We start from the raw sequence: 21,573 nt of genomic DNA, 5'->3' as shown, positions 1-21,573 counted from the left end.
ATTAACGGTTTCTTAGTTATTCAAGAAATAAAAAAACTGGATCTAGTTTTCCCATGAGACCCTTATTTTCTGTTCAATCTTGACAAATGGGGTGTCAATGGATTGTTATTAGATTTACTGGAAAAAGTTACTCTTGTAGATTTTTTGTAAAATTAACGGTTTCTTAGTTATTCGAGAAATAAAAAACAGCTGGATCTAGTTTTCCCATGAGTTCCTTATTTTTTGTTCAATCTTAACAAATGGGGTGTCAATGGATTCGTTATTAGATTTACTGGAAAAAGTTACTCTTGTAGATTTTTTGTAAAATTAACGGTTTCTTAGTTATTCAAGAAATAAAAAAACTGGATCTAGTTTTCCCATGAGACCCTTATTTTTTGTTCAATCTTGACAAATGGGGTGTCAATGGATTTGTTATTAGATTTACTGGAAAAAGTTACTCTTGTAGATTCTTTGTAAAATTAACGGTTTCTTAGTTATTCAAGAAATAAAAAAAAGCTGGATCTAGTTTTTTTTTCCAAAAAAGTGGGAAATCTTCATTTGAGGTTTATTGTGAAATTAGGGGTATGGCTAGGTTAGGTTAGATCAGATTACATTGGATTGGGCAAGGTTAGAACCAAGAATCAGATTTGGGGCAGATTTGGGGGCAGCTTTGAGCCAGGTTTGAGCCAGGTTTGAGCCAGCTTTGGGGCAGTATTCTCACTTTACCCCTACTATTATCGAAGAATCAATAAATATTATCGAAAAATCTCGATCATTACTCTGCGGAGATCATTTGTATGAATAATCTCTTTTGAAGCTCGAGTGAAAGATACATTCCGCATCAATGTAATTTAATTACCTGAAAGTAGGCCGTAGGCCTACTACTTCTTCATGGTTTCTGTAGAAAGAAATCTTTGTTTTTCACCCACATAGGTAAAAAATTTGGTATTTTAATCAAAAATGTACCCTGTTTACCAATAAATATCTCGTGAAAGGTTTACAAATTGGATTATATTTTGAATGTTAGCGAATAGAATGGAGAACGTGTTCAAACGTTTAAAGCCTCAGAAGTAGGATATTTATCAGATCTATTGTAAGAGAAAAATGATATATTTGAAGAACAAAAAAGTGATAAGAAATTGTTGACAAATCAGGAGGGAAAATACTTGAAATTGTGAAGAGCAACTTGTTCCTGATTGTTCAATCAACTTGTTTATTGTTCAAGTTACTACTGACATCTATCGGCAGACTTCAGAACTGAGTGACAATCAATTGTTGGCCAATCAAGGGAAAGTAGGCGGGGCTTGTATTACGATCTGAGCGTAGCCCATTAACTGCCACTATCTAGTGGCGGAATTTGAAGATTGACGACTAATCAAGAGAGGATAGACAGAGAAACAGATAATGTCAAATCATTACGAAAATGGAACATTTATACGTCTAGAAAGATATAATTGTCTTCCAAGGTGGTCATATTTATCTTTTTCTCTGGTTCTCATTATAACTGACTACTGTAGTTAACTTTGATCGAGGAGAGAAATTATTGTTTATCATTTAATAAATGAATTGTTATCAGGATCGTAGAAAAGATATCATAACTTTTATCGTTAATTTCAAGCAGAAGAAGATATAGTTCTTCTTTCTATTGTTAAGTACTTGAAAACTATTTGAATTAGACTATTATTTTGAAGAGTGCTTTCATATAATTAGAGTTTCTCTCATACTTCAATCTTTAGTGAGTAATATAGTTAGTAATATAACAGACATTCTGTTTAAATTTACGTATTAAAGACAAGAGGATGAGAAAAAAATTGATATTAAAGAACTATTCAAAACAATAGTTTATTATAAAATCAGTTGTGGGTTCCACCTGTTGCCTCTAAAGTGTTTGCGAAATAATATGCATGGATGAAATAGGTGTGGAGAAAATTGATTAATGTTTTTGAATATTAAATCAATCATCCCAAGTACAGAATTCATTCAAAAATATTTTATTTCCCGCATAATATATAGAGAAGCACATATTTCTGATAATATAGACAACAGAATAACAATAACCTGTTGTTTTGCTCCTGGATTTTGACTATAGTCCATGAATGGATAAATAATAATATATCTATAATGGATAATAATATGGTCCATCTAAGATGTACTCATAGATGCAACCAAACGGGAAAGTACAACAATTCTCTCTCTACTCAATCAACCTTTATTCAAAACAAACAGAATTGACAATCTATTGGATCCAATAAATAATATTGTAGAGCTACATTCAAAATATTAGAATAAATAATATGTTGAGAACTTCAAAACTGAAACTCTAACTATTAGAGTCGAATATCGGATAAGAGATAATTGTCACAGCTTATAACTTAACATAATATAATATTGTGATAAATATCTAATTCTTGCTTAGTCCTGATACAGTGGTTTCAGAAATACTAGATACCGGTACACGTATCTCTTCAACGCTCTTGCCTCATCTAAAATGGAACGATTAAAAAATCTACCTACAAAGTAATTCATGACTTAATAATTGAGAGATTGTGGATCTTGACTGGGAATTAGGGAAATTAAAACAATCCCCCTATCACACTCTGAAAATCTCAAGTCTACAGTCTTCACCTCACAACAGAATTGTAAAATCATTTTCCTGAGTTATAAGCTACTTGGAAAATCTTAAAAATGCAGAAATGCACGATCATAGAAAGATCTTTTAAGATTCTGATATCTGATTTAATTTTGTTAATTTTATTGTATGACAATAATTATTGTCGATATAGTATGTATTGTTATCTATTGTAAGTAAATAAATATGAAATGAGGTTCTTCAAGAGGAGGACACCGTATCCCATACCTTTCTGACTTGATAACCTAAATCCTCGACATCCCGAATTACTTTTAAACTATTAAATTTATACCAAATTACACGACTCGAAATTACTTCCGATAACCCCACTGCAGATGGGCAAGACCAAGGCTTTCCTCACCTAATAAGTTGTGATAATTTTCTTGTTTTAATCACTGACTATTTCAATTTAGTTTCAACTTACAGAGTTTGCGGAGAACATATTTCTAGAACATCAAAATAGAGTCATGTAACATCTAAGCTGAGTATAGTATTCAGATACTGTACATCGAGAAAATAATTTCTGAAGCCGTGTCCACACCGAACAAATGTTCCACAAACATGTTTGTTGAAAAAGTTTGGGCAAATTTGATTATGTTTGACAAACAATGTTTGCCCGTGGCCAGTATGGTTGCGTCACCAAACAAAATATTTGTAAGTGGGGGAACAAGTTTTATGTTTTACAGCAAACACGAAAAATGTTTGGAAAAACAGTTAATTTTTGTTTAACAAATAATGATTGTCCAAACTTTTCAGAATGTTTGTCCCTGAGTCCGTCAACGAATATGTTTGCTGAACATGTATGTCAAACATTTGTTCAGTGTGGACACGGCTTGAAAAGGAGTGAATATAGAGATAACAGACAATCATAGAGATAAGATAACACATAATAATTTGAACTATTGTTTACTCATTATGGGTTGTTGCTGGCGGAAGGCTCTTCGTCAATAGCCTGTGACGTCAGAACAAGGGAGGCTTTGGGGCGTAGCACAAGGTCACTCCCAGATGTCATCACTATATCCCTGCAAACAAATTGAAATAATAATACAGAGTGAGCATAAAGTCTTGCCCTGATTTCAAACTTATTTCCACTAGCGCCATCTATTGGTCAAAAAATACTAACACTAACCTATGTAACAGCGCCAGATTTAAATTATTATGTCAAACGGTTATTCTGTAATAAATTTTTGAAATCAGGGCGAGAATTTAAATGATTCATAACATTTGATAAGTCTCCTAGAAATCGAGCCTTGATGTATCATTCTTAGAATGTGTGTCGATATTGTAAAGCTTCTTAATAAGGGAGAATCCTGTCAGGATTCCTCCTAAGTTTACTTTTAACGCTAGGGAAAATTTGAAAGGATATGTTCAATTCAATGCTTGAATCTAAAGGTTTTATGTTTTCATTAAATATGCATGAACTCAGGCTTTATTTCTTCTATTATTGTAATAAAATTATAGTACCCTTTGAAATTAATAAAATAATTGAATCGGAATACAAACAACTAGTTCCAGTGTTTACACCATCATCAGGTTATAAAAGTACATCTATATTATATAAAAGCGAAATGGCACTCACTCACTGACTGACTGACTGACTGACTGACTCACTCACTCACTCACTCGCAGAACTAAAAATCTACCGGACCAAAAACGTTCAAATTTGGTAGGTATGTTCAGTTGACCCTTTAGAGGCGCACTAAGAAATCTTTTGGCAATATTTCAACTCTAAGGGTGGTTTTTAAGGGTTTAAAGTTCGTCTTTCAGCATGTATATTCTCCTTATTCTCTTAATTATTATTGGAAAATGCCCATACCATATGTTAATATAGAACTAAAATCTAGAGAGAGTACCTCTTCGAAACAGTTGTTAACTGGTAACTAAATTAATAATTCTGTCAGGTTGGCATTAAGTTGAGTTGACTTTGTTAGATTGGCACCAAGTTGAAGATTGAAATGCATTTATCGCGGAAAAATTGATTGGGCACTGCTACTTCAATCAGAGCTATTCCTGGGAATATTATATTACTAGCCGTCAGGCTCGCTTCGCTCGCCATATCCGTTTAGCCAGACGTTTAGTCTGGACTCCCGACTGGATCGTCCTAACATATGATAAAATGCTCAAATGAAAAATGCAGGCGAGCGACGGAGCCTGCTGATCCTATTCTTGGACGACCCAACCGGGGGTCCACGGGGCGGAGCCCCCTGGCTAGACGGATATGGCGAGCGAAGCGAGCCCGACGGCTAGTTTCAAATAAACATGTACTAATAGTTTTATAGTTTGTATTCTTTTATCAATAATTGATATCAATTGTATTCTAATCAATTAAATTTTATTCGTCAAGAGAATATAATTCATGTGATTAAATAGTAAATTCTCATAATTAAGATTGAATGTTTTGTTAACGAATTACCTTTTCACATTTCAAAAGGCTGATCTGGCTACATTGCAGAACTAGAAAAGGATAGCGCTATCTGCTTTGTCGAATGATAGACTACGATAGAAACATCAATGTTAATCAAATACTGCCATTATAATGTGAAGTTTTTCTATGATACAGCCCAATATAATTTTGAATGTCTTAAGCGACTCCTCACCCCCGTTTCTGAACTGCGCTGAGACTGGATGTGTAGACATAAAGTCTATCAGGTGATCCTGGAATCACGACTTTCGATAAATCTGGTCTGTACACTTCTGAGTTCAGGTTGATCAACACCACATAACTGGGATTATCTGCTAAAGTCCTGCAAAAGTATAAAATCTTTTAAACCCGCAACTTTAAATTATACAAAGTTGATGAAAATCATGGAAACAGCTAAATATTTCTATATCAAGAATAATTTGACAGATGGTATCATTGGGGATCCTATTTGAAATGGAAAATTACTTTTCAAAAATCACTCTGTCACTTCAACATCTTTGTCGTTTTGAATCCAAATTAATTCTTTGAAATAAGAAGGTGGTCGTGTGACACATGATTTCGATACAGAGTTCCTAGAGAAAATATAATGGCGAAAAACGCACATTGATATCAACCCTTCAGTTTGTTGATGTAAAAGTTTTGAATTATATTATATATAAAACTAGCTGAGAAGGACTGCGTGTGTGATGGTCCCAAATAGCCTCAACTGATGTTATGAATGAATGGAAAATCTGTGGAAAATACATGCAATGAATTCTTCAGCTGACTAAATCACAAAAATGGTTTTCTTATGCACTTTCAATGCTATTTTTATATCCTTAGAAAGGACGAAGGAGTGAGTCAATTTTGTTGTCCAACAAACTTGACCTGTATAAAAGTTCGAAGAATACTTATTGGAAATTTGAAGCTGGTTGATCAATATATTCTTTCTAAAGTTATTGTGACTAAGAAGAAGCTGAAGGGAACAAAAGATTGGGGAGAGTTCATTGAAATTTGGAGTGGAGTAGACCAAAATAGGAGAGCTAGCGCTGGAGTGATGGTCTTGGTTGATCAGAGATGGAAAAAAAATAGAATAGAGAGTTACTCCTTTCTTAGTGAAAGAATAATAAGGGTCCGATTCAAGATGGACAGAGGTTACTTGACTTTATTTGGCACATATGCTCCTGAAGAAGGAAAAAAAGAGGCTACGATAGAATTCTATGAAGAATTACAGAAACAGTTGACCGCATGCAACAAAGCAGACTATGTGATTGTAGCTGGAGATTTGAATGCTCGAGTAGGAAACCAGCCGATTCCACAGGTGGTAGGAACATTTGGGGAATATCACCTGAATGAGAATGGTAGACAGTTGCGAGACTTTTGCACATACAATGAGCTGAAGATCACAAATACATTCTTTAGAAAACAAGACATACACAAATATACCTGGACAGGGAGAGGATACAGATCTCTGATTGACTATGTGATTGTGAACAAGAAACTGTCCGGACAGGTTCAGGATACCAGAGTTTATAGAGGTAGTGATGTAGCCAGTGACCATTTCCTCGTGGTTTCCAAAATTAATTTGTGGACAAGATGGAGGAAAGCGAGTAAACCTCAAAACAAAGCGGATAACAACGTATTCAAAGTGTATCTTTTGCAAACCGAGAGTATAAGAACTTTATATCAGACAAGACTAACACAAAGGCTCTCTACAAGACCGACAGCAGCAACAATTGAAGGCGAATGGAAGAATATCAAAGACACTATCAAAGAAGTAGCCCATGAAATACTTGGCACGAAAAAAATTGTTAAAAGACGAAAAGGTTTGAAAATTTGGAACGACGAGATTTCTCAAGCTATTGCAGACAAGAAAAAAGCATACAAGGAACTCCTTCAGTCACCAACAGACCACACGAAAGAAAATTATCGGCTCAAACGTAATATAGCGAAAACAACTGTTAGGAAAGCACATGAAGATTCATGGGACAGATACATCTCAGGAATAGAAGATGACCTTCATGGCAGGCAGGAAGTTGCTTACAAATGGATGAGACACCTTAATAGTACGGTCAAAGAAATGGCTGAGATAAAAAATGTGAGCAAACATGAATGGATTGAACACTACAAAGAACTGTGGTATGACCAAGATTTGCCAGTCATGGAAAGTATTGACCAGCGGATGGATCCAGTGAGTGATGTTGATCTCATAAGCATTGATGAGTTGGAAGAAGCCCTCAATAAAACGAAAAATAGGAAGGCAACTGGGGTGGATCTGCTAAATATGGAGCTTTTAAAATATGGCGGAACATTACTGAAATTTCGACTGCTTCATCTAATCAACATGTGCTGGACATCACGTTATGTGCCTGAGGAGTGGAGAAAGGCTTTAGTAATATCTCTATTCAAGAAGGGGAGCAGAAAAGACCCGAATAATTATAGAGGTATATGCTTGTTGAGCAATGTCTATAAATTGTACAGCAGAATTCTGAACAATAGACTTCGGAAAATCTCTGATGTACTTCTACTAGAGGAGCAGGCTGGTTTCAGAAAGGGCCGATCATGTATGGACGATGTTTTCTCATTGAAACAGATCATAGCAAAAAGAGTAGAATTCAATTTAGAGACACACCTTGCATTCGTGGACTACGAAAAAGCTTTTGATAAAGTCAATCGTCAATTATTGTTAGATAAGTTGATCAAATGAGGTTTCCCAATTCATTTAGTCGAAGTCATCAAGAGTTTGTACAGTGGGACAAAAATAATCCTAGACTGCTCAGGCTCCCAGTCAGAAGAAATTGTTATCAATGTTGGTTTGAGACAGGGTTGTCCTCTCTCACCAACTCTCTTCAATATTTATGCGGACGACCTTTGTAGGAAGTGGAAGCAACAAATTCACCCAGGTATACAACTAACACACAATATTGCTGTCAATTCATTATGGTTTGCAGATGATCAAGTAATATTGCAGGAATCAGAGGACAATCTGCAAAGAGCAATATATCAACTCCATCTCCTGAGCTCAGAATATAACATGAAGATTTCCTTGCACAAAACAAAAGTGATGGCGTTTCTGGGAAAGTCTCCAATACGTTCTAAAATAGTTCTCAATAACAGAATACTGGAACAGGTATCACATTTCAAATATTTAGGATGTGATATTACATACGAGGAAGACCACGACTTGAATGCAAAAATTAACAAATTCCAGTACATATGCGGAACTATTAACAGAACTCTCAAAAATAAAGCCCGAAAAGAGACGAAACTCAAATTTTATAAAGTAATGGCCGTCCCTACACTTTTGTATGGCTCTGAACCTGGGTACCAAAGAGAAGGGAGTGGAGCAGGTTACAGGCGGCCGAAATGAGATTTTTAAGGTCAGTGAAGGGATGCACCAGAGAGGACAGGCTTTATAGTATCGATATCCGTAGAGAGCTCAATGTAATCTCCATATCTCAACAAGTTGACGGGAATCGACAACAGTGGAAAGAACACGTTGAGAGAATGGGAAATGGAAGAATCCCGAAAGCTGCCATTGCTTACAAGCCAGAAGGGAGGAGAAGTATTGGCAGACCAAGAAAAAGGTGGGAGAATGTTTGAAGGCGGAACAGGTATTAATGCCTACCCCTGTAAGAAGACAACGACGACGACGAAGTTATTGTAGAACATAAAAACAGATGGACAACGACTTCGTAAGTCAAAAGTGAGACCTCGCTAAGGCTCGTTCAACTAAATTGTACTTATACAGGTCTCATGTGTACTCAAACATTTACCTGGTGAATATGAACATGTTTTCTCCCTGGTGAAATGCATGGTACTTTCCTAGTTGTATGGTAGCAGTTTTCCTAGCTTGCATAAGAAGTTTGTAGGTTTTCAAGTGACTTCTCTCAGCTTTCCTTTGAGCTTCGACGTTCAGATGCCAGTAGTTGGGGTGGACGGGCAGCCATGTTGTTTCCGAAATTGAGAACCCTTCAAAAGAACACAAATTGTATTAGAAGAACTCGTTAAGAGCCTGAGCACATTAGTTGCAAAAAAGTGAAACACAAGTGATTCCTAGTCAATTCATTGCTGAAAAATTGCTGGTGAGGATTGGAACACAAGCGATTTCTCACCAAATTTTCCTTAGCAACTAAAACTAATTTGCACACAACCTTTGCTGTTGGAACTTTAAAGAGTTGGAGGAACTGATTCTTTCTCAGCAACTAAATAACTGATGTGCCCACACCCTTTGCAGATGGAGCTTTATAGAGTTGGAGGAACTGATTCTTTCTCAGCAACTAAATAACTTATGTTCCCTCACCCATTGCAGATGGAGCTTCATAGAGTTGGAGGAACTGATTCTTTCTCAGCAACTAAATAACTTATGTTCCCTCACCCTTTGCAGATGGAGCTTCATAGAGTTGGAGGAACTGATTCTTTCTCGGCAACTAAATAACTGATGTGCCCACACCCTTTGCAGATGGAGCTTTATAGAGTTGGAGGAACTGATTCTTTCTCAGCAAATAAATAACTTATGTTCCCTCACCCTTTGCAGATGGAGCATCATAGAGTTGGAGGAACTGATTCTTTCTCAGCAACTAAATAACTTATGTTCCCTCACCCTTTGCAGATGGAGCTTCATAGAGTTGGAGGAACTGATTCTTTCTCGGCAACTAAATAACTGATGTGCCCACACCCTTTGCAGATGGAGCTTCATAGAGTTGGAGGAACTGATTCTTTCTCGGCAACTAAATAACTGATGTGCCCACACCCTTTGCAGATGGAGCTTCATAGAGTTGGAGGAACTGATTCTTTCTCGGCAACTAAATAACTTATGTTCCCTCACCCTTTGCAGATGGAGCTTCATAGAGTTGGAGGAACTGATTCTTTCTCGGCAACTAAATAACTGATGTGCCCACACCCTTTGCAGATGGAGCTTTATAGAGTTGGAGGAACTGATTCTTTCTCAGCAACTAAATAACTTATGTTCCCTCACCCTTTGCAGATGGAGCTTCATAGAGTTGGAGGAACTGATTCTTTCTCGGCAACTAAATAACTGATGTGCCCACACCCTTTGCAGATGGAGCTTTATAGAGTTGGAGGAACTGATTCTTTCTCAGTAACTAAATAACTGATGTTCACACACCCTTTGCTGTTGGAACTTTAAAGAGTTGGAACTAACTCTTTCTCAGCAACTAAAAAACTGTTGTGCCCACACCATTGCCACTTGAAGCTTTATAGAGTTGGAACTTTTGGCTTATCTGACTCTCACCAGGATAAAAATACCTTGGTTTCGTCTTGGTTCATGAAGAACTCAATTCAGACTGAATCTTATCTCTCCAACGATATCCATATTTCAAAATATCACTGTGTATCGATCCTGTATATTATGAATCAGTTTATTTATTTTAGAGTTATCGAGAATTCCTTAATTTCGATTCATCTGAGGAACTCAATTAAAACTCAGTCTTATCTCCCCATTGATATTCATATTTTAACGTTTCATTGTGTACCGTCCCTATTTATTACTCATATGAATCAGTATAATAATAGCCACGGCCTACGATATTGCAAACATTGCAGTGTAGGCCTACAATTTACATGATTGGTGAAAAAGATCAGCTGGTATTTTCAAAAATCGTTTTCACCAATAATGTATTAGATTCTAGGCCTACACTGCGACGTTGCAATATCGTAGGCCGCGGCCTTGTATTAGAGATGGCTATGGTATAATTCACTTTAGGCTGGCCACTAACGGCACAACTTGCATGATAAACAAGCATGTACATGCATGTTGATCATGCACGCACACACACACACACACACACACACACACACACACACACACACACATGCATCTTTGTCATTGGCGAGAGGCTCCTAACATAAAATAAACAACAAAAAAGAATAAAGTAACCACTGAAAAATCAAAATCTATAATGATACAAGAATAATTCAGCCTCAAATAGAAAGTAAACAAGAAAAATCGGAAATATAGAAGTCTAAACTCAATAAAATTTTGCTCAAAGCCTTCCGATGTTATTATGTAACAATGTAAGAAGTCAGTTTTGTTTAAGGGTGTGCTTACCCGACTAGCAATTAGAAGGTACCAGGTTCGATTCCCGGGCTGGCGAATAATTCTTGGAGAGTGGATCTCATTGTATTCCTACCTAGCTGTCAACCCTGTTGTCAATTTTTACAGTAGCAAAAGTCTTTCATAAAGAAGAAGAATATCATGGTTTAAAAACCTGCATACCTGGCTTTAAATAAGATATCGGAACGTATTTAGGCACTAGCAGTAGGAGAATAAATTTCTTCGGGGTGATTAACAGCATTTAATTCAGATTTTCGTTCAATAATCATGAATCTTGCATGTTTATTTATTCAGTTATCACATTGTGTACAAATACTTAATACGAGGAAAGGCACAACAGGCTCATGCCCAAAACTGTCCCATTTCCAATTTATACTATACTGTCCAAATCAAAATGTTGGTTTTATCATGCAAGTTCTGCAATTAGTGGTCAGTCTTATATGGTCATGTGTTTTTCTACTGGAATTTCAAATTTTTTCACTGATTTTCTATATATTCTTTTTAGTTTACCTGCACTGATGGAATCATTCCACTGCATGGGGGAGCGACATCCATCACGTGACTTGGTCACATACTTCTCTTTGCCAAGAACTAAGCCTTGTGGATCCTTGGTTTGGTCCCACCTGACGAAGACGTCCTCCATTCCAAGCTCTTCCCCGTAGTACGTTACTGCAGTACCCGGCAGCAGGGCTACCAGCATGTTGAACGAGTCTATCATTTCCGCGCCAAAACGTTTGGCAACCCTGGGGTTGTCGTGGTTACCAACCTAGAGATGATAAGACGATAGATCAAAAAATGGGAATATTTTTTCCTGTAATGGAATGATATTGGTACTGGATGAATGTGACATGATACCGTAGTTCCCAAAAACGTACTTGTTCAAAATTGGCTTAAACACGTACGGGATAAGAAACACACATTATTACGTTTAAACTACTGGACTGATTAACTTGAGATTTCTGTCAAGGTTTCAATTAAATTTGTCATGCTTCCAGTTTGTAATACTTCGCTAACTTTACTTCAGAATGGCCATGGATAACATTTTATTGTATTCAACGGTTTTATTTTCAATTTTCTTATTCTTCTCCTATCTATATATCCTCTTCATCCATATCTACACTACATACAGAGTTTATCAGAAGTATGAAAACAGCTTAATATTTCTTTTAAAAGGGAAATTTGACAATAGGTCTGATTGGGGATTCTATTCGAATAGAAATATCTACTTTTTCTTGCATCAGAGTTTTGGTCCATCATCTAGGAACCGGCATTTCGAATCCAACTTGATTTTTTTATGTGAAGGTGGTCATGACTTTGATTTTGAGAAAATGAAATGTTGAAAACCGCACATCGATATCTCAAAATGTTCAAAAGTTATTCACACTCAAAGATAATAATAAATCATTTATCTATCATCTATACAATCTATATATATATATATAATATATATATATATTATATATATATATATATATATATATATATATATATATATTATATATATAATATATATATATATATTATATATATATATATAGTATAAAAAGATAAGAATTGGCTTTTTATCTGTAGAGGGCTACTTGTAATATAAATATAAAAGAAATAAAATAGCTTTTATTTTCTTTATATTTAAGAATTGGCTTGTACACGTATTGGATAGGAAATTCACGAATGATACATCATCACGTCTGATTAAAAATCTGAAACCGCTGAATACAATATTTCATCTATGACCACTCTTAAGAAATGAGAAGAAATAAAATATTACAAAATTTGGAATTTTGCATATAGATTATTAACTCGCCAAGGAAGGCCTATTTAGAATTCTTCAAGATTTGAGTAGGTCAAGTATTCAGTTTGTCGAGTTTTAAATTTGACTCTCGCGGAGCACGGGTTACCTGCTAGTTACTAAAAAATCTGGTGTGGCGCACTCACACAACTTTCCTTGCCGTTATGAAAATTGATCACCTGACGCTAGTGCTCCCGCGCATCTCAAGTCGACTATTTAAAGCCAGCTGCTGACGGGGTAATAACGCTGTAGACACACGAGGTCTGCTATCTCTGCATAGTGAATCATTTTTAATAAAATCAACAGTTGCCAACAGTTTGCAATTGGATAAACATATTTTCTCGAATTTCGAGCTTATTTTCAATTTTAGGTGGAAATGTTGCTGAACATCAACAGAACATGTAGATGTTTTTAGAGAAAGATTTTCATGCTGAATCTTTTCCACTCAAAATTTTTTGTTTAAATTGTATCTGAAGCCTGACAATTGGGAATCTAAAATCAAACTTTGCATACATGGGGCGGAGCTCCTGAAATTTTTACAGATGGGACTGGTGACAGTTGATAGAGCTCGTTAATGACTATTCTAGGTATAAATTTAATCAAAATCATTGGAGTCGTTTTCGAGAAAATCGCGAAAAACCCTGTTTTTGACAACATTTTCTCCATTTTAGCCGCCATCTTGAATTGTTCGTGTCAGATCCTTATATTGTAAGGACTTCAAGTTCCAAATTTCCGTTAATTGGAAGATGAGATATCGTGTACACAGACGCACATACAATTATACACACACACACACACACACACACACACACACACACACACACACACACACCACACACACACACACACACACACACACACACACACACACACACACACATACAGACCAATACCCAAAAACCACTTTTTCGGACTCAGGGGACCTTGAAACGTATAGAAATTTAGAAATTGGGGTACTTTAATTTTTTTCGGGGAGCAATACTTTCCTTACCTATGGTAATAGGGCAAGGAAAGTAAAAATGAGGCTGATGATTACTCACTTGCCAATTGGCCCACTTGCCAGCAGGCATATTGGCCAGCCAACTGTCGATCGTTCTGTGCAGATTGAAGGCACTGAGTTCCGGTTTGATGATGGTCAGAAGTTTGAAATTCAATGGCAACTGGGAGATGGGATGAGTCTCATTACCATAATACAACATGGTTTTCTCTATAGTTGTGTAGGCTTCCGTGATCATCACTCTGTAAACCACGCAACAAATTTACAAGCAATTTACAAAGAGTTTACTAGAAATAGTGATGTGAAATTACTATGAATGGTGATATGAAGAATATGATTACAAAATTTGGTGGATGAAAGTCAACTTGAATCATCTGTGAGCTCTAAGTACAGTAGGCGTCCCGTAGCTTTGCCTCCGAGACTTTGAAATGGCATATAGGCAGGGAATGGTTCGCGGGGTAATATTCACAGCTTTGCAAAAACAACAGGCTTCAGAAACCCTAGATTCCTGGATGGAGGAAGCTCCCTACAGAGTTTCCTTGAATGAACACACAGAGATTCTTCATGAATGAGAGATTTTCAACATATCACCAGCAATGGAAAGAGCATGTTGAACAAGTGTCAGCTGATAGGCTGTGTTGTGCTGAAAGGATGTAGCTCCAAAAAGTTCCTTGTGTATCTTCTCAGATGCAACACGTTGCTTTTGAGAAGATACATAAGGAGCTTTATGGAGTTACGTCCTTTCAACACAACACAGCCTATCAGCTGACACTTGTGTATTGCTGATCGTGTGTATCTTCTCAGATGCATCACGTTGTTTTTAAGAAGATACAAAAGAGCATCTGTTGCTTAAGGAAAGATGAGTTTTCAAAAATGTTTGATGTTTTGGAACGGGAATAGTGAGGTCCACGTTATAATGGCAGTGTACGATTAACAATACTGCTGCTGTCCTTTTCTATCATACAACAAAACAGATAGCTATATCTTTCTCGCTTTGCAATGTTGTCAGTTTGCCACAATATTTTATTTTTAATTTTGACAATGACTGTACAAAAGTAAACAAACAATTCTCAGCCGCCATTTTTTTCTTCATTCTATCAAAATACTTGAGTACACAAGTCGTATAGTTCACTTAAAATGTATTTTTGAAACAATAAAATAATCTTTAGACATTACTGTATGAGAATCACAAATAAAAATACCTGGAATGACATTTTAAAAGTTGATAACTAACCATCCTGAACTTCATCCATGCTTCAGTTAGCCTACACGTATAGGTTAGACCTACTTGTACCAGTATAAATAATATTGAAAGGTTATTTCAGAATTATTTCCATTAAAATTACTTATTTTAAATAGGATCTCTATTTCTCTATTATTTTTAAAAGAAATTGGAATAGAATACCAACCAAATAACTCAATTTCTGTTGTTTTGAAATTCATATTGTTGTATCACAGCTTTTTAAATTAGCCGCCAATTCAGTTTTGTATAGAAATAAAAATCTGATCCCAGTTATGAAAGCAAATTTTCAAATCAAATTATGAAAAAATATATTCTCTTGATTAATTTGAAATTAAATTGATTATTTTGTCAAGGAAATGATAATTATAATTATATCAAATTTAATGAGATGAATTGAGTAACAGCTGTGTACACTCAGTGGCAAAATGGAGAGACTTGGCAACGTTTCACTCCTATCTTTCTATACTGCCATTATAACGTGGACCTCACTATAGTATTGTAGCCTAGCGGCCCACCGCCGATAGGCAAAACTGAAGGACCCAGACTGTATGATTTTCGACGTTAGTAGACATACTGTCTACATTGATGTTCAATGTAATCGGTGATTGGAGGGTCCACCTATCTCCCATCTCTCATCTTATCTTGCTTTTTTTCATTAACAACTCACAAGCCTGGATCTTATATGGACCTGTGACCTGTGAAATGTGACTTTGTGATCACGAGACCATTGGTCCTGTACCAAATAAAACTGTGGAATTTGACAATATATGTGTGTTTTTATTTCTTATATGGACTATGTGGTAAAAGTTGTAACAAATTATTTTTGATTAGCAAGCAAAATCACTTAATGAAAAGATTTTATAGGTCTCGAGCAAACAGCTGCTCTATTATCGCCGGGTGCGATATCAACAAGTGAGAGATTAGATAATAATGGGTATCCTGGCTACAATTTGAATAGTCAAATAGAAAAGAATTCTATTTACTATTTATTGAATTATATAAAATATTGAAATTTTGAGGTTAGGCTATAATACTTACGGGTCGGCAACCTAAATAATCGATCAAGCCATATAATTTGAAATTTAGCCAGACAACTTTGGCAAACTCTTGTTGTAAACAAATAGCATTCAACTAGAGGATTTGGTAACCACATGGCATGCTATTGTAAATGGAAAAAAAACTTAATAAGCTTATAAAAATTTATTGTATAAAATGAGCATGTACAAAATACATAAAATAAATAAAAATATTAAGGAAGTATGTATATTCTATTAGGCGCATGGATACATTTGTAATTTTTAGATGAACCAATCAAATTGCAGTGATTGATTGGCAGTAATAACGAGTCGATTCAAAAATAACACCCCAATTTTATATGAATGATAAGAATTTGTAAATTATCACTACTCAGTTCATATATCGAATGCAATCTGAGTAATTATAAAATGTAATACATAGGAGATTGGTAATAGCCTAGCAGATTGGCACGGACTATTTGATTATATAATGGCATAGTAGTTGAATATTTTAATATATGCAAATTTGGAATACAGAAGTATGATCATAGAAAATAGGGGTAGATCAGAGCTCACTTGCTTGCCAGATGCCACCATGGAACGCCACTAAATTTATAGAGCACAAGTCCCTTTTTTATCAGTAATTGTACGTTTGAAAGATTTGAGTTTAAATTCAATAATTAATTTTCATGACTTAGTGATGCCATATTAAGGCGTAAGTCATTCAGATATTTATTTATTCCCTTGGAGATGATGACTTTGGCCACCAGAAAACCCAAGACGATGGGTAATTCAGATCGCCATCTTGTGAATTTCAGCACATGAGAGATAATTAACGAGAATATATAAATCTAAGGCGCCCTCAGTGCTTCGAGTGAAACAAGATTTGAAAAGCTAGCTCGTCAAAAGGTTATATAAATATTGAAATTAATATAAAACTTGCACAAGTCTTGAAAAGTACAAAAATGTATTTTACTAATTAAGAACTATATATCAGACTTACATGTCTAAGTATACACCAATGAAATAAATATTTACATTTAAAGTTATAATATATATGCTCACTCGATCATTAATTTTATTAGTAAATTATAAAGATATAAATGAAGCTCATGTTCACTGGATGAATTGATTTATCTATTTTCCATCAGAGGCCGAACCTTTAGCCCTGAGATATATATATTAATATATTTGAGATTTATATTTTATTAATTAATTACTTTTATTAATTTGGAAAGAAGGTATGTATATTTTAAGCAACAGCTAGTCGATAACTGAGCTGCATAATCTAAATGCATATGATTGATGATTTAAGAAGCACATGGTAACTTTTCGTGCTAAAAACTGAGACCTAATAAGTGAGCTATTCTGTGATACTTTTTTCGATATATATTTTTTGTTCTTATTTTTACTGTTTTTGCTTGTTGCTCTCTCTCTCTCTCTATATATATATATATATATATATATATATATATATATATATATATATATATATATATATATTTATTCGTTGATATTTGTGTATATATTTATACCATTTTTATGGTGTTTCCTTTATTTGTTTGCCTATCTCCATGCATTACCAATCTCGTTATAATCTATCCAGTTACCAGTATTGAAATATTAATAAGATTACCATCCGACTATATTCTTCACCGAATAAGTTGGTTAAGACAGCGATAATACAGCATTGATAATCAAATCCTTGGAAATAATACGTTCCAGAGACTTATATAAAAAATTATCCAATATCATTAAATACGACCAGAAGAATTTCAAAATTATAGCATTAAGTTGTATCAGCGCAAATTCTCGCATCTATAATTGCGGATCTCGAAAAATCAGTCACAGAAATTGTGAACTGTTGGAGCAGCCGACGTCAGTAACCGGCAAGAGCAGAGAACTACGGGAGCTCTCCTGGTCGAGCCAGTAAGAAAATTGGTATTATTTATATTCTAAGAACCACAATAAGGGTTATATATTTTATTATTCATGCTCTACCGACTGCAGCCAAGCAGGGCAACTCGTTATTGACAAAAATAACGTGACAAAGTATTATTGACACTTACTTTTTGCCAGATCCATGAGTTCTCCCATATTCATCAATATGTTTCCTCCATGATCGAAGAATCTCAAACGATTCTGGCTGGTCCTCCGTTTCTGTATAATTCAGGTTATCATAGATATTCTTCGGAGCAGGTTTCATCAATATAAGCGTCATCTCTGTAAGCACTGTTTACAACCAGGAAGTTCACTGCGTCCACCCTAAACCCATCCTCTCCTTTTTGCAACCAGAATGTCAGAATTTCTTTGAATCAATTTCATTAATTTTTTGTCAAAGATAACATTCAACTGTATTTTTATCAAACTTTTGTGACTTCTGTTGAAATTTCTGTGTTGTTGTGGAGGTCATTTTTTGGAAGAAGAAGAAGAAAAATACGAAGAAGTGCCGTTTGCGCAGTGCCAGTTACAACAGGAAGAATGATATCGAGTAAATCCAAATCTGGGCCACCAAATTTGATACTTTCGCAGTAGCTTGAAAATACCCATCCTCTCCTATTTAATTGTACTGATTGTACTTTCTTACGGTTATCTTCGCACTAAGCTATACTGATTCAAAAAATTGAGATATTATAGAATATTTTTCTGCATTGTCAAACAAACATTGTGACTTGTCTCATATATGTGTTATAATTTGAATGCTGCTTTACCTCAAATTCCCTTTTCACTTTTTCGTTCCTGTAGTTCAAGTCGGGCTGTTTGTTTAGGAAATGATGCAAGTAGAATTGTTTCCTCTCTTCGTTCCATGACCAGGCTGAGTTGATGTCAAACGTTGAAATCTACCAGCAACAAATTGAATAAATCCTTGCATAATCTATGCTATAATAAAGGGAAGAACTGGCTTATCTATTTTTTTGTATAGAGATACTTTTATAGAAGTAGAAAGAAAAATAAAAATATCACTACATATATTACTAAATATATTATTTTATTTCATATCACTTGAAAATGGCATCAATGTCCGAAACATGTTGTGATTAAATATTTCAAGAAAGGGTACTAAGATTTTTATTTTTCTTTCTAAGAACTGGCTTATACACGTACGGGATAGGAAAATTATGTTTGATGCATCATCACATCTGAACTACTGGACAGATTAACTTGAAATTTTGCATGAAGATTCTTAATTAAACGAGGACGGTTATAGGCCTATTTCGAATTTTCCAAGATTTCATTACGTCAATTTTTCAGTTTGTAAAGTTTTAAAATAGACCCTTATGGAGCACGGGTTACCTGCTAGTGGAGAATTAAACTACAGAGTGATTTTACAGTCCTGTTTCCCTAATGTAATTGTTTTTGTTTTGGAAAATTTTCTTTTCTTGCAGGAAGTTGGCAGCCCTACTCATTCGGTATAGGCTACAAACTAGTAGATTATCCTTGAGCTGCGTAACATTCTGTGTGGATAAGAATGAACAGAAGGTCTCTTACCATACCCCAAGAACATTGGCAATAAGGTGAAAAGTCAAAGCGTGTAGGCTATATGCTCAATGGGTGAACATCTTGAGCGAAATCCCAAATAGTTCTTTACTAAGAAATGAGTTATAAAAATAATATACTATATATTTTTTGTATAAATAGTAACTACACAGTCATTCTTATTACAACTGAATTTCCGTTTTAGCTTTCCTTGCCCTATTACCATAGGTAAGGAAAGTATTGCTTTCTGAAAAAAATTAAGGTACCCCAATTTCTAAATTTCTATACGTTCCATGTGTGTGTGTGTGTGTGTGTGTGTGTGTGTGTGTGTGTGTGTGTGTGTGTATGAGTGTATATGCAACTGTGTACACGATATCTCACCTCCCAAATGAATCTCACGGAATGACTTGAAATGATTTGTGACTTGAGAGTAGAATAAAAATGGGAAGTCTGGCGCAACCGAAGGTTCCCATTTTATTTTCAAGGCCATCCCATAGCAAAAAACCGTCCCAAGGTCAGTTGTTTGGGACAACTCAAGTCAGGGCAACCTTGAGTTGTCCCAAAGGTAACAATTGGGTTTCAAGGTCACCCATAGCGTCTTAGTAGTATAAAAATGGCGACTCTGGAACACAGCATCTTAGTAGTATAAAAATGGCGACTCTTCACCGCCCTTCACCACAAGGTCACCCAAGTCGACCAAACATAACCTCAAGGTCACCCAAGATGACCAAACCTAACCTCAAGGTCACCCAAGACCAAACCTAACCTTAAAAAAAATGAATTGCTGATTCTTATTCCTGAAATCCTCTTCACCCACATCTAGTAATAAGAGAAAAAGTGATCATTCTATAGAATAATATACAAGGAGCTAGAATATCCAAACAGTAATGAGATATCCACTGGGTAGCATGGATGCTTTCAGATATGAATTCTAGAGTGTAATCAAATCATTGTATCACAATGGATATATTTTCCCAGTTATATTTCCCAGTACAGCATCCAATAGTATTCAGTCACTGTTCAGTCACTGTTCAGTTACTGTTCAGTCACTGTTCAGTCACTGTTCAGTCACTGTTCAGTCAGTGTTCAGTCAGTGTTCACTTACAGCTCACTAGAAGCTGCAATGAGCTTGGATATAGTTGCTAAAATATACATAATAAACAACAAGTAGCCTAAATAGATATCCACCGTGGTGTAGTGGTTAGCACTTCTGCTTTCCATTCTAGAGGACTTGGGTTTGGATTATTCATAAGGACCCGGGTTCGAATCTTCATTGTATATATGGGGATGTTTGGTAAAGGAATGTAGGTAGGTAGAGTGTAGGTGTAATTGTTTGTAAACCATTACACCACAATGGATATCTTTTGTTGAAATAACTTTTTCCAACTATGACTCAACAGGAAATTCAAAAGCTGGATCACCTGACTCTCCATCCTCAATCCTGAATCTCTCAACCCGATCAGTGCCTTCAACCAGTGAAAAGCCTGCAAATATAATCTTCTCCTTGCCCAATCCTAGTAGAGTCAGTTCTTGGAGACTGCATTTGAATTCACACCAATAGTGTTCTTGTGTATCGAGAAAGTTCAGTATAATTTTCACATCCTTGTTCTTCCAGTCAGGCATCTGTTGGAGATCCACAATGGTGACCATGCTGTGTCCCAGCTTAAAGAATGTCTTCAACAACACTTGTGTGTCATCAAACAGCACACTAAACTTGATAGGAAGTCCAGGCAGGCAATGCTGTATTATAACTTTGTTGATTCCATCCTTGATATTTTTCATAGTGTGGGTGAAGACATCGGTCAGGAACTGATGCACACATCCATTGCTGACAGCTGTATTTTCCAATGGATTGTGAATATCACCTCTTCTATAGATAATGACGCTGTCCATGCTTACTGCATTGACAACTGCCTGTCGTTTATCCCAAAGTCTGGAGCAAGCACAAATGTAAGACTCATGATCT

The 21,573-nt window shown here is 35.6% G+C and overlaps 1 protein-coding gene across 1 annotated transcript in view; it reads right to left on the bottom strand.

Annotated features, from left to right (window-relative positions):
- Positions 1-2,364: 2,364 nt before the first annotated feature.
- Positions 2,365-21,573, bottom strand: part of LOC111049617 (maltase A3) — a 40,015-nt gene continuing 20,806 nt past the window's right edge. The window contains 5 exon segments of the mRNA XM_039440183.1: positions 2,365-3,630; positions 5,206-5,352; positions 8,786-8,981; positions 11,596-11,851; positions 13,915-14,113. Coding sequence (XP_039296117.1) covers positions 3,522-3,630; positions 5,206-5,352; positions 8,786-8,981; positions 11,596-11,851; positions 13,915-14,113 — 907 coding nt within the window. The 3' untranslated portion in view covers positions 2,365-3,521.

Source organism: Nilaparvata lugens, chromosome 13 (assembly GCF_014356525.2).
Source record: "Nilaparvata lugens isolate BPH chromosome 13, ASM1435652v1, whole genome shotgun sequence".
Classification (NCBI taxonomy): Eukaryota; Metazoa; Arthropoda; class Insecta; order Hemiptera; family Delphacidae; genus Nilaparvata; species Nilaparvata lugens.
This window is presented reverse-complemented; position numbering and strand designations above follow the sequence as displayed.